This window comes from Panicum virgatum, chromosome 1K (assembly GCF_016808335.1).
Source record: "Panicum virgatum strain AP13 chromosome 1K, P.virgatum_v5, whole genome shotgun sequence".
NCBI lineage: Eukaryota > Viridiplantae > Streptophyta > Magnoliopsida > Poales > Poaceae > Panicum > Panicum virgatum.
The window spans coordinates 43,059,680-43,071,131 of NC_053136.1; the positions used below are offsets into that span (position 1 = coordinate 43,059,680).

At 54.0% G+C, this 11,452-nt stretch overlaps 2 protein-coding genes across 2 annotated transcripts; both read right to left on the reverse strand.

The window, feature by feature from the left end:
• Window positions 1-2,713: 2,713 nt before the first annotated feature.
• On the reverse strand, window positions 2,714-4,083 carry LOC120710081 (GEM-like protein 4). The gene is made up of 3 exons (XM_039995732.1): window positions 3,808-4,083; window positions 3,633-3,701; window positions 2,714-3,534 (listed from the first exon to the last, which is right to left on the reverse strand). Exons 1-3 carry the CDS (start codon window positions 3,983-3,985, stop codon window positions 3,074-3,076), a joined length of 708 nt encoding a protein of 235 aa, XP_039851666.1. The 5' UTR covers window positions 3,986-4,083; the 3' UTR covers window positions 2,714-3,073.
• Window positions 4,084-7,374: 3,291 nt separating this feature from the next.
• LOC120710089 (putative GEM-like protein 8) lies at window positions 7,375-8,887 on the reverse strand. Its single transcript, XM_039995746.1, has 3 exons — window positions 8,569-8,887; window positions 8,362-8,451; window positions 7,375-8,224 (listed from the first exon to the last, which is right to left on the reverse strand). The coding sequence occupies exons 1-3, from the start codon at window positions 8,705-8,707 to the stop codon at window positions 7,761-7,763; spliced, it is 693 nt and encodes a 230-aa protein (XP_039851680.1). The 5' UTR covers window positions 8,708-8,887; the 3' UTR covers window positions 7,375-7,760.
• Between the last annotated feature and the right edge of the window lie 2,565 nt (window positions 8,888-11,452).

Here is an 11,452-nt window from a genome sequence, read left to right on the forward strand (position 1 = left end):
TCCGCCACCGCCGGTGACCACTCCGGTCCCGGCGGCCACAGCCCCCGCCGGCGGCCACTCCGGTCTCGGCGGCCACTGTTCTGCCCCTCCCTCACCTCGCCTCCGAGCCGCCACCATCCGCCATGCCCGGCGTGCTTGACGACGACGACCTCCTCGACGACATGGCTCGACCTCCCGACCCCGACCCCCACCTTCTGCCTGCAGCTCGCCGGAGCACCTCTGCTTCGATTCAACGCCGCCACCACCGTCCACCCGCCCGCCGGCAGCTACTCCGGCGCTGGCGGCCATCACGCCCATGCTGACGGCCACCCCGGCCCGGGCGACCTCATCCTCCTCACCGACGGGCACTCCTCTCTCCTCCCCTGGGCGCTGTGCTCTCTCCCTGGACACGGCTCCGTTTTTCCCTGGCGGCCACTCTGAGGGCCAGGGGAAGCGGCTCCGATGGAGAGACGACACCCCACCCCTCTACGACGACGATGGCTCCCCGTCCTACCGCGACATCCTGCTGCGGCAACCGAGGGCGACCTCCCCTACCTCAACACAGGCGGCGGCGTAGGTCGACGCGTCAGCTCCTGTGCCCACTCTTCGCTCCATCATGGTGTTGCCTCCACGTGGCGAGGGTGGGCACCGCAAGCGTGCTCGTCGGCGGGGCCGCCGGCTACCCTCTCCGCCACTCTGGATGGACAAGCGTTCCTGGCACCGCGGCCGCCGGCGCGGAACGATGGAGCTGGTCATCGGTCTCCTGCGGCACGACCACTCCCACAAGGCTAGTCGGGCTGCCCCATGCCTTGCCCAGGGTCTTGCTGCGCATCGCCCTCCTCGCGTAGACCCTGATGGCTGGCGGCGAGTTGAGAGGCGGCGCACGCATCCTCGGTACCTTAGGGAATGGCCTCCTCGGCCGGATGCGCCGCCGCGGCGATGCTTCCCCAAGGTGCTCAATGGACGATGTTTGAACTGCCTTTCCTTCAAGCATCGGGTTGCTTCGTGTCGTCAGCCATCGCGGTGCCTGCGCTGCCACGGCCTTCGGCGCTGTACCAAGGATTGCCTGCGGCCTCGTCGCCTGCCACTTCGGTCAGGCCAGCCTCAGCTGGACAGTCGTGTTGCTCCTGTTGGATTTGGGCATGGTCGTGGTCTCCCTCCGGTCTCGGACGATAGGTCGTTGCGTACGACTACTGCTGCTGACGGTAGCCTCGACCTCACACTTTTCCGCCACCGATGCCTTGGCCGTGGTTGCTTTGCCTACGGCCAAGTCAGCGATTATGGCTGTGCTTCGCGTCGAGGAGGACGACTTCACCCTCGAGCCTGCCTTCCCCGAGCTGTTCATGGCCACCTTCCGATCTCAGGAGCTTCGTGATCAGGCTTCGGCGGTGAGTGTTTTCCAGGTAAGGCCATCGCTCTCCGGTGGTCTGCTGGGGCACTCTGGGGCTGCCACACCCGTGGCGCCTATAGAGGTGCAGCCTGTGGAGGCGCCGGCCGTGGTGGCGCCGCCTGTGGAGGTGCCACCATAGACCGAGATTGTGGTGCCGGCTTCTGAGGAGGCAACCGACACGGTCAGAGCATCGGAGGATGGCAATTTCCGCGGCCTTGGAGGACTCCATCAGCAATGTTACGAAGACTATTCCGCTGCCACTTGTGGACATGCCGTCTCGTCGCCGTTGAGTTGACCCTGTCCTCGTCGACGCGCCTCCTCTGCTGCCTTCATCTGAGGCATCTGGCCTCAGGAGAAGCCGTCGCCAAGCCTTGGACCCTCTCTCGGCCGTCAAGACGGCTCAGCGAGGGGCGGTGCTCCTGATGCGCCGACTCGGTGAGGTTGGCGCGCCTCTGCCCTTGGCGGCTTCGGTGGAGGAAGCGGTGGATAATTTCTTTCGCGAACCTCCGCCGCACCATGTGGACGCATTGCAGGACTTGTTTTCGATGTTGAAGAACAAGAGCGAGAGCTCTCCCTCCATGGGATGGAGCATTGACTGAGGGCTACGATTAAAGCCGGTCGTTTAGGTTGTGCGAGATGTGAGTAGTTCATGTTGGAGTTTATCTTTCAGGTTGTGTTCAGGTGGCTTGCCGGCTTGTGTCCATTTGGAGTCCGTTTCATCTGGGTTGTAACCGAATATTGTACCGATTTCTTTCATCTTAATACAATGATATGCTGCGCGCGTATTTGAGAAAAAAAAGAAAAGAAAAAAACTGATTATAATTCTCTTTTTTTTAGAACAACTGATTATAATTCTCTATGCAAGCTAATTCTTTGAGAGAAGTGATTCACTAGGTGAAAATTAATTCTTAATGATTCTTTAGGATTAACTTTGTATTAGGAAAAAGATCCAATGTGAGAACTGAATCAGGAGAAGCTACTTTTTTTTCAACTTCTAGCTCCTTAGTTTATTTTAAACAATTACTCCATAGAATCAACATAGAATAACTTCTCTCAAAAAACCTATTTTGGCAGAGCTTCTCCTGTATTCAGCCTAGATTCTGCTTGGAGCTCTGCAAAAAGAGCGAACTGTACATTACAAGTGGAGTGTAGAGCCAGAAAAATCGTGTCAAAGCAGTAGGTCAATCGAATAATATGGCGATGCTGCTAATGGGTAACGAGAAGAGTTTGGAGTGAAGATTATTCATTTCCTAGAAGAAATGACATGCGTCATAGTTTATCCTTGTCTATGCGACACATCGAAAGAAAAAAAAAACTCAGAGCGCGGGATGAAAAAACAGAAACTTAATCCTTGTCATCCTGAGAATCATTCAAATATATTTTCATTTGGCGAAACCAAGTTCCTTGGTCCAAGCATCATCAATCCTACAGCACTAGTTAACAGAACTTGGGCGACCACACAATTGCTAACCAATCCGAATCGCAAGCGGAAGGAACGTGCCCCCATAAAAAAAAAAGTGGTGGAGCAGCTCGAGGCTACCAACGTTCCAACAACAAGACGTTGCTGCGCGTGCACGGTAGCCCTCAAACTTCATCACTTCGACTGCCTTACTACTGACAGGGCGCACGGAACCTCCGATCCACGGCGACCGGCCGGCCGGACACGCCTCGACCCCCGCCCGCGCCGGCGCCGCGCCGGCCACGTCACAGATCGCCGGAGATGTCCATCAGGTGCACCATGTACTTGCAGCATCTCTGGTAGCTGACGAAGCCCATGAACCAGAACTCGAAGCCGTCCACCGTGGCCACCTGGATGTACTTGTGCTCCGGCTTGTCGGCGCTCTCGCTGGGCCTCACCCGCTTGATCCGCCGCAGGGGGACCACCACCTTGTAGGGGACCCGGGCCACGACGTCGCCGGCCGGGGAGGTGACGGCCAGGGAGCGGTCGCTGCGGAAGGCGATCCTGCGGGTGGAGACGAAGAGCATCCCGGCGATGGGGCCGCCGGTGGTGTAGAGGTAGCACTGGTGGGCCTTCACCAGCCGCTCGCCTCTCTCGGCCGGGAACGCGTGCCGGAACGCGCGCTCCAAGCCGCCGGCCTGCAGGATCCTCGCGCCCAGGCTCAGTTTCCCCTTCACCGTCTCCGAGAGCTTCGGCCCCAGTGTCACTGCGCACACGAAACACATCATCAGCTCACGAACACGTCGGCTCGATCTGTTGCATCATCCACTGCTACTGTTGGCTACTAAGGAGTACTCTACTCACCATGGTCCCTGAAGCTCTGAGCTCGTCTTCCCAGCTTGTTCACCCAGTGGATCACCTGGCCCTTGCTGCCTGAAAACCATATCGGCGTGTGAACTTGCTGTTAGCATCAAGTAGGTAGCAGTGATGATGCAAGGCAGCAACAATCTTGATCAGCGTCGGATCGAGGACGACGTACCGTGCTTGATGCCGAAAGGCGTGTAGGGGCTCGGGTGCGTCAGCGAGACCGCGAGGCGATCGCCGTCCTTCTTAGCCGCCGCTGCCGCCGCCGGCCGGTCCCTCGCCGCCTCCTCGATGGCGTACGTCTTGGCGGTGACGGGCACTCCGATCACGTGGCTGCCGCTCGACATCTTCATGGCTCTCCCCTTCCACGCCCTCTACTGGATTCTTCCCACGGTGCGTGTGAGAGAGCGAGCGCTTGTGCGTTTGTGTAAGGTTAGGTGGCTCGAGACGGCGAGGCCGGGGCGCCGGTTTTATAAGCCGCCGGGGTTATGAAATCTTGGGGCAAAAGGCGGGGTGGATCCGTGCTTAGTCAGCACCGGCTCACCGGCGCCGGAAAAAGCAGGCGGTCCATGCATCCATGTTCGCGAAAAGGGCCAGGCTTTGGCGTGCCTCTGTGTCATCCGCCTCCGAGCTTTTCCTTCGACTTCGATCGTGCGCGCGCGCGGCCAGGCCAACCGCCGCAGGATATTGCTTCTTTCCGCCGCGCGCCGCCGTGGAGGCCTCGCCGCACTTGTCGACGGCCGCCGCGGCGCGGGGACAGGTGGCGCGGCGCGGCGCGGCGGATGGCTCGCCGCTTTCGGAGAAGCACCCATGTGCTCGCACGATCCTGGCTAGCTTAGCGTGCGCCGGGTTACGGGAAAAGATTTGTGGTGCCATGCCGGGTAGGGGCGTAGGGCCCTAGGATCTAATGTATGGAGATTTTAGGGTGCTTTAATTTGTTTTTTCGGGTACCTGTACCTAGTACCTACCGTTAGCCTTTGATCATGAACATTTTATTTATTTTGATCAGTTTGTTGTTGAGTGTTTTGAGTTGAGAGAAAAGCATCCGGCAGGTACGTTAAGAACCTTCTAATCGAAACTGCAAAGAGATGGTGTCCACGCAGCCTCAGCATCGGCGCACTCCAGATTTGCTCATTCGAGGGTGGCACAGGCACAAGGTGGAGACGACGTTGGTGTGGCGCATGTGGAGAAGCTCTGTGTGAACGATGCATGAAGATGACACAGGCCACTGGAGACATGCGGGAACCTTTTTCTCAAAAGGAAAACAAGGGGGAAAAAATACGCCTTCTTCATAGGACTATGACCATAGGGGGTAAGGGGAACCAGCCACCATGAGAGGATGCGGCGAGGAGGAGGAGGAGGACCCGATGAATATTCAATGGGCTCGTAGTGACCTAGTACTACTTTATCCACATGATCCGACTCATAGGCCATAGCAGAAGAAAATGCTCCCCCATCTCGTCCCAAAAGCGAAAACAAAGGGAAGAACTCGACTGCAAAAGCAGGCGGACAGAAAAAAGGCCCCATGTCCCGTGGCCTATGGATGGATGATGCAGAGCCATGACGATCCATCGTGTAAAACGACGCCCTTTTTCCAGCGAAAAAATCTCTCTGGTTTTGGTCACTTCGGGATCGGAAGTCCAGGCGCGTAGCAGCTCCGACCTCCGACCGGTCTCCTTTCTCATCCGGTTTCCCTCCCAACCGAAGTAAGTCACCGGCTCACCGCTCCACCCACCTGGGCCCTGGCCATCTCTTCGCCTCTTCGGTCAACGAAGTCGGCCGGGTCGGGGTCGCGTCCCACGCGGCACCGATTCGGACTCAGCACGGCCGCCTCGGCCAGCTACGTGCCGGTGCGGCGGTGCCCCAGCCGCGCTCGCGGTAGGCCGCCGGCGCCGCGCTGTCCTTGTCCGCGGTTGCGCCGGCAGGCGGAGGGGATCCTGGCTGCAGGGCCAGGGGCAGCCTTCCTCCTCCTCTGCCATTTCTGCGTCGGCAAGGCGATCCCCGGGGGAGTTTAACAAGTACGCTCGCCGGCGCCGTGCGATGTGGAAAAGCTCGGGGGTGGGGACTGACGAGCTGGGCCCTTTCGGCGTCGATCTCGGCAGATCCTAGTCATGGGCGTTCGTGTCGACGCCGCCATGGAATTCTGCCACTGTAGGTAGTGGAGCCTGTTGGTTTCTGTCGGAGGTTCCTCGCCCCGGTGCAATGTCTTCAGTCCAACAGCGTTGTCTTTTCAGCGGAAAGGAGCGAAAACTCCGGGAGATATCCATTTCAGAGTCCAGGCAGGCCAGCTTTGCAGCTGCTTTGGAGAAGAAGATGCAAGTTGCAGGGATCATTTTCGTTTCTAGAAACTAAATTAGAGGCGAGTTTTTTAGGGTTGGAGCAAATGCAAGGCGACCCCATTTCTCTTTAGGTCCCTCTCTCATTTCTGTAAACCATGAGGTGATGTTGCTCCAATGGCGCCCTTCGCGCCTCTTCTTGGCGATAACTTCATGGCCAAGACAAACTGTGGTTGCATGGCCCTTTTTGGTTTTTGCCTTCCCAAGTGAGTGAAAGGCCCTTAGGCCCAACTGATAAAGGCCATCTCCTCGGATAACTGTGTGGAGATTCTGAAAGTGGGTTACCTGATTCTGATGGTCCAAAGCAGCCCGACAGACAAAGCACCTTGTTCATCCAGAGATGGAAGTGAAATGACGGAACAGAAGGACCAAGCCAAAGGTTGAAGCGCGTATCGTCTGTTCGCTCGGCCTCCAAACAAAGGATCTCCATTCGGCGCTTCGGTGCTAAGGTTTGAACGCAGCACTGCAGAGGATCTGAATCGGCATTGCTGACTTGGACAGAGTCGTCGTCAGCCATGCATGGCTCCAACTTGACCCATTCAGGTCCGGGTAGGTTAAAGCTTTTTTTTTAATTGTCGTTCATATACCTCTAGAATATGGTACAAGTGACCAAAATGGCAGCATTAGAATTCTGGTGCGCGGATGGATCAGAAAGCTTAGTTTGCAAGGTAACTGACTGTGTAGGTCACAGGAATTTTGTTTTCTGTTCTTCTTCGTGTCTGTATCTAGTATGTGATCGTCCACTAATGATTTTTCTCTTGTTCACCTAACCAAGCTCGACCCCTTGTTTGCTACTCCATCAGTGCAGGCCCCTGACTGAATAAGACAGATTTTTTTTTGTACAACCAGTGAATTGAGTTCAATTTATTTCAGTCTGGATTTTGAATGGAAACAGTGGATTGAATTCCAATCTTTTTTCTGTCGGATATGTGCCAACTTCCAGTCAGAGAAAAGTGCTTTGTTTTTCTGATGACTTCGGGTGTCTGAAACCATTACGTGGTCCTCCCACGCGCTGATTCTTCTCCTGTTTATCTAACCAAGGTGGGACAGTTTGTGTTCCACTTCCACATCATTCCGGTTATGCAGACTGAATAGGACTGGATTTCGTAATGAAGAGAGGTGAATGAATTCAATTCGTTTAAGCTGGAATTTGCATGAAATCAGTTTAATTGAATTCAGTCTCTCTGTCAGATATCATCTGCAGAGACTAGCATACAAAGTGCAGTACTTGGACATAAGTGTGGTGACTGGTGAACACGCTTAATGTCGGAATTCTTCAGACATCACCTCAACGCAACAAAGATAAGCAGCTACGAATCGATCTGGTACCATCCTGCACAACAATTTACACCGCGAAGTAACCAGGCATTTCTGTCCTAAAAACGAAAATTTTCAGAGGCCTCTGATAGCACAATCCCATTTCAGCACACCTTTTTTTTCTGGGAAAAGAATGGATATTAATGGCACTTTTGCCATCGGCGCACAACCATTTTCTGATGCAAATTCATGAATTTTCCTCTTCCCCAAACCCCCAAAAAGATCACATGCCCTTGATCGATCGCCTCCAACCAACTTGCTAGCCACCGCCGATTAATCTGCGAGGCGACCGATCCCCAAATGTACAACGACATGCTGCAGCCCTACACATACACAGACAGAACTATCCCAACTTACACGACGACGACGACACACGGCGCGCACAAGAAGAAACCACTCCCCATCATCATCATCATCATCATCAGCAGCAGCAGCAGCAGCTCCACCACGCTACGCGTGCGTCGAGCCCCCGCCGTCATTGCGCCTGCTGCTGCGCGTACGCGACGGCCTGCTCCAGGTAGTGCAGCGACCGGTTGTAGCTGACGAAGCCCAGGAACCAGAACTCGAAGCCGTCGTTGGTGACGAGCTGCACGTACTTCTGCTCCGGCCGGTGCTTGTTCTCGCTGGGGCGCACCGCCTTCACCTTCCGCAGCGGGATGGTGACCTTGTAGGGCACGCGCGCCTTGTCGCCGCGCGGGGAGGACACCGCCAGGGTCCGGTCGCTGCGGAAGGCCACCCGCGCCGTGGACACGAGGAGCAGCCCGGCGATCGGGCCGGCCGTCGTCGAGAGGTAGCACTGCGAGGCCCTGAGCAGCTTCTCGTTCTTGTCCACGGAGAACCACTGCCGGAACACCTTCTCCACGCCGCCGGCCTGGAGGATCTTGGCGCCCAGCGTGAGCTTCCCCTTAACAGTGTCGGAGAGTTTGGGCCCGAGCATCACTGCAGAGACAGACGCATCGGAGCAGCAGGCAGGCAACTTCAGTCTACTTTCCCAAAGCCATGGCCGAGGACAAAGCATCCTCAGCTACTACTTTTCCAGCTGCCCCGTGTGGGAGAAAACAAGGGTCGTAAATTACCATGCTCTTTGATGCCCTGAGCGATCTTGTCTCCCTTCCTGGCATGCTTGCTCGTCGGCCGGTCGGCGGTCGTCGTGGAGCTGTTCGCATCTGAAAGGAAGCGATAAGCAACTTTGATCAGCGCATGCTTTTCTTGGTTTCTTCCTCCTCATCTTGCTTGCAGTGAACCGAAATCGAACAGATAAAGAGCAGGGGTCCGGCTCTCACCGTAGCTGGATTGGAAGGAGCTCGGGAATTCTCCATGATCGGGCGTCTGTTCCTCCCGGAACTCCGGCTCCTCGATGCCGTAAGCCCTGCTGCTCACCGGGATCCCGACCACATGCCCTTCAGTCGTCGACCCCTCCATCTCTGAACCTTCTTTCCAACGATAGACTTGGCAGTCGCCTTGCTTTGCTTTGCTCTGCCCTGCCCTGCTCTGTTCTTGCCTCGATACCTAACGTGCGGTGGTTGCGGGTTGCTCAGGCCCCAAATGAGAAGGGGGGAAGCTTCTTTTATAGCGTTGGTGCCTATCTTCTCCTCCTCCTCCTCCCCGAGAAAGATCCAAAGGCCCCGGTGGCCACCTAAGTCTTGTTCGGTTGCACACGGTTTTATTCCGGACCCGAAATAATAGAAATAATAAGAGATATAACAAGATATTTGAATTTATTTCGAGTCGAAAACTACTTGCAACAAAATAAGTTCACAATAGATACAACAAGAGACTCGGAATCAATCCATGAGTCTAGAGATGGGGAATGAATCCGAGTCTTTTATTATATCTATTATGAGCTTATTTTATTGCAAATAGTTTTCGACCCGAAATAAATCCGGACCTCTTATTATATTTCTTATTGTTTCTATCATGCCAGGCTCGGGATGAAATCGTGTGTAACCGAACAACAAGCCCTACATCATTTCGGCGCTTTGGAATTGGGAACGGATGCAGCAACAGTCCTCATCCTTTCATCATGATAAAAAGCTAGCCCGCGCGAGGAAAAGCTCGGTGGTGGCTACCTAATTCGCGAGGCCACCCGCGGGGGCCCCATGGCTTTTGTGTGCGCTGGTCTGGTGCTAGTACCACTAGCATTTTTGTATTCGTGGCGCCTTTTTCTGAAAGTCACCTGTTTGTCCAGCTCGTTTAGGGTAAGTGCATACGGAATTTGTGCTCTTTGGAGCATCCGCATGCGAGATGCGTTGAGGAATTCGGAGCTCACCAGATGGCACCACTACGGGAGACGCCATTTTTACCCTGTGCGAGAAGATTTACCGTGTGCATTTTGTCGGGCACACAGCAAACAGATTCTTTGCCGTGTGCTTAAAATGTAGCACACGACAAATATACAGGCACACGGCAAACAAATGGACACACGGCATAGCCCTATCTTTGCTGTGTGCCGAGCAATAAAGCATATGGTAAACATATACACACGGCAAAAGAGTCTTCTTTGCCGTGTGTTTTTGTTAAGCACACGGCAAATTTGACTTTAAAAAATTAGTTTTCTGTTTGAAACTTTTTTGTTTATCTCTATATTGTACGTGTGACTCTACATTTAGTTTTGGTAATTTTTTCGGTCATTTTGCTATATTTAACATTTCTATTTTGTGAAAAGGAATATTAGAGAATAAGTAGACTTTGAACTGCAATAATTGTGAATAGAGTATTAATGAAGCAAAAAAATGTTGTTCACATCATTTTTCCCCATTTGAGCTCTAATCTAAAAAATGGATGCAAAATTTGAAGATCTTGCTCATGAGCCATGCCATGAACCATGTGCCCCAATAATTTTTAAATTCTATAAAAAGCAAACTTACTCTGAAAAATATAAGATTTGTTATGCTATCATGATTTTATAAAAGGAGGCTATGGAATTTTTTTTTTGAAAATGTTTAGCACAAGTTATCGCATATACTCCTTATAAACCGAAGTATCTTCAAAGAAGATATATAGAGTTGAGAAGGAGCTGTTGATATTTCAAGTGAAAGTGATAGTCGAATTGGGTGTTGACTTCAAAAATTTTTGTACATGCAATACACATCTTAGAATCTATCATGCCAAAATTTATAATTTTGTAGATTTATTTGTTATTTTTTATATCTTGTCTCCATTAAATATTACCATGTGATATACATTGAAATGGAGGTGTAACTGCATGAAATAATGATTTTTCCAGTGCAATCATAGAACAGAAAATGTTGAGTGATTTTTTTGTGATATGTAGAGTGTTTTGAACAAATTTTAGTTAAACATGTAATGGTGATTCAGCTGTTACATATCGGATTCAAATAGCATGAAATAGTACATTTAATCCGCATGTGATAATGAAGCAAGAAGTATTTATTCTTGCACGAAATGAATGATACATTTTTTGAATTATTACTTATTTACTACAGAAGTTGAAACACTAGTTAAACAATAGTGGAAACACTAATTAAACATAATTAGGAAGGAAAAAAATATTCTTTGCCGTGTGCCTTGCCCGGGGCACACGGCAAAGACATGCCTTTGCCGTGTGCTGGATCGGAGGCTCACGGCAAAGGTGGTGTCATTGCCGTGGGCCAGATCGACGCACACGGCAAAGCCCGCCTCCCTTACCCCCTTTCAACGGCTGCCTCAGACACTCACACACCACACACGCCACACTCGCACTCTGCTTCCGCCACCGCGCTCGCCCCGCCCGCACACCGCCGCCGCGCTCCCTCCCGCCGCTGCCGCACGCCAGCACGCTCGCCCGCCTCCGCTTGCCCGCGTGGCGCCGCTCACCCGCGCGCTGCCGCCGCACGCCCGCACGCACGCCGCACGGCCGCACGCTCGCCGCACGGCCGCACGCTCGCCCACGCCGCACGCCGCCCCCGCCACCCTCGCCCGCACGTCGGCCCCGCCACGCTCGCGCCTGCCGGTCACCGAAGCATGCTGCCGAGCCCAGACGGCCGCGGGGTCGCCACCCGGCGCCGGCACTCGGCCCGCCAACGGCCTCGACGGCGCTCGCGAGCCCGATGTCGACACTCTTGGCCTCTCGCCAAAGGATGGTCGGCCGGCGGGGCTGTTACGCCACCTCCCTCACCGGTGCTCGAGCTGGGCCTGCCACGCTCGCGCCCGGGCTCGGCCTCGCCG

Coding starts and splice junctions, on each gene's coding strand:
- LOC120710089 (XM_039995746.1), bottom strand. CDS start 8,707: ATGGAGGGGTCGACGACTGAAGGGCATGTGGTCGGGATCCCGGTGAGC. Junction 8,452..8,568: donor CTCCTTCCAATCCAGCTACG/GTGAGAGCCGGA, acceptor GCTTCCTTTCAG/ATGCGAACAGCTCCACGACG. Junction 8,225..8,361: donor TCAGGGCATCAAAGAGCATG/GTAATTTACGAC, acceptor CTGTCTCTGCAG/TGATGCTCGGGCCCAAACTC.
- LOC120710081 (XM_039995732.1), bottom strand. CDS start 3,985: ATGAAGATGTCGAGCGGCAGCCACGTGATCGGAGTGCCCGTCACCGCC. Junction 3,702..3,807: donor GCCTTTCGGCATCAAGCACG/GTACGTCGTCCT, acceptor TATGGTTTTCAG/GCAGCAAGGGCCAGGTGATC. Junction 3,535..3,632: donor TCAGAGCTTCAGGGACCATG/GTGAGTAGAGTA, acceptor TCGTGTGCGCAG/TGACACTGGGGCCGAAGCTC.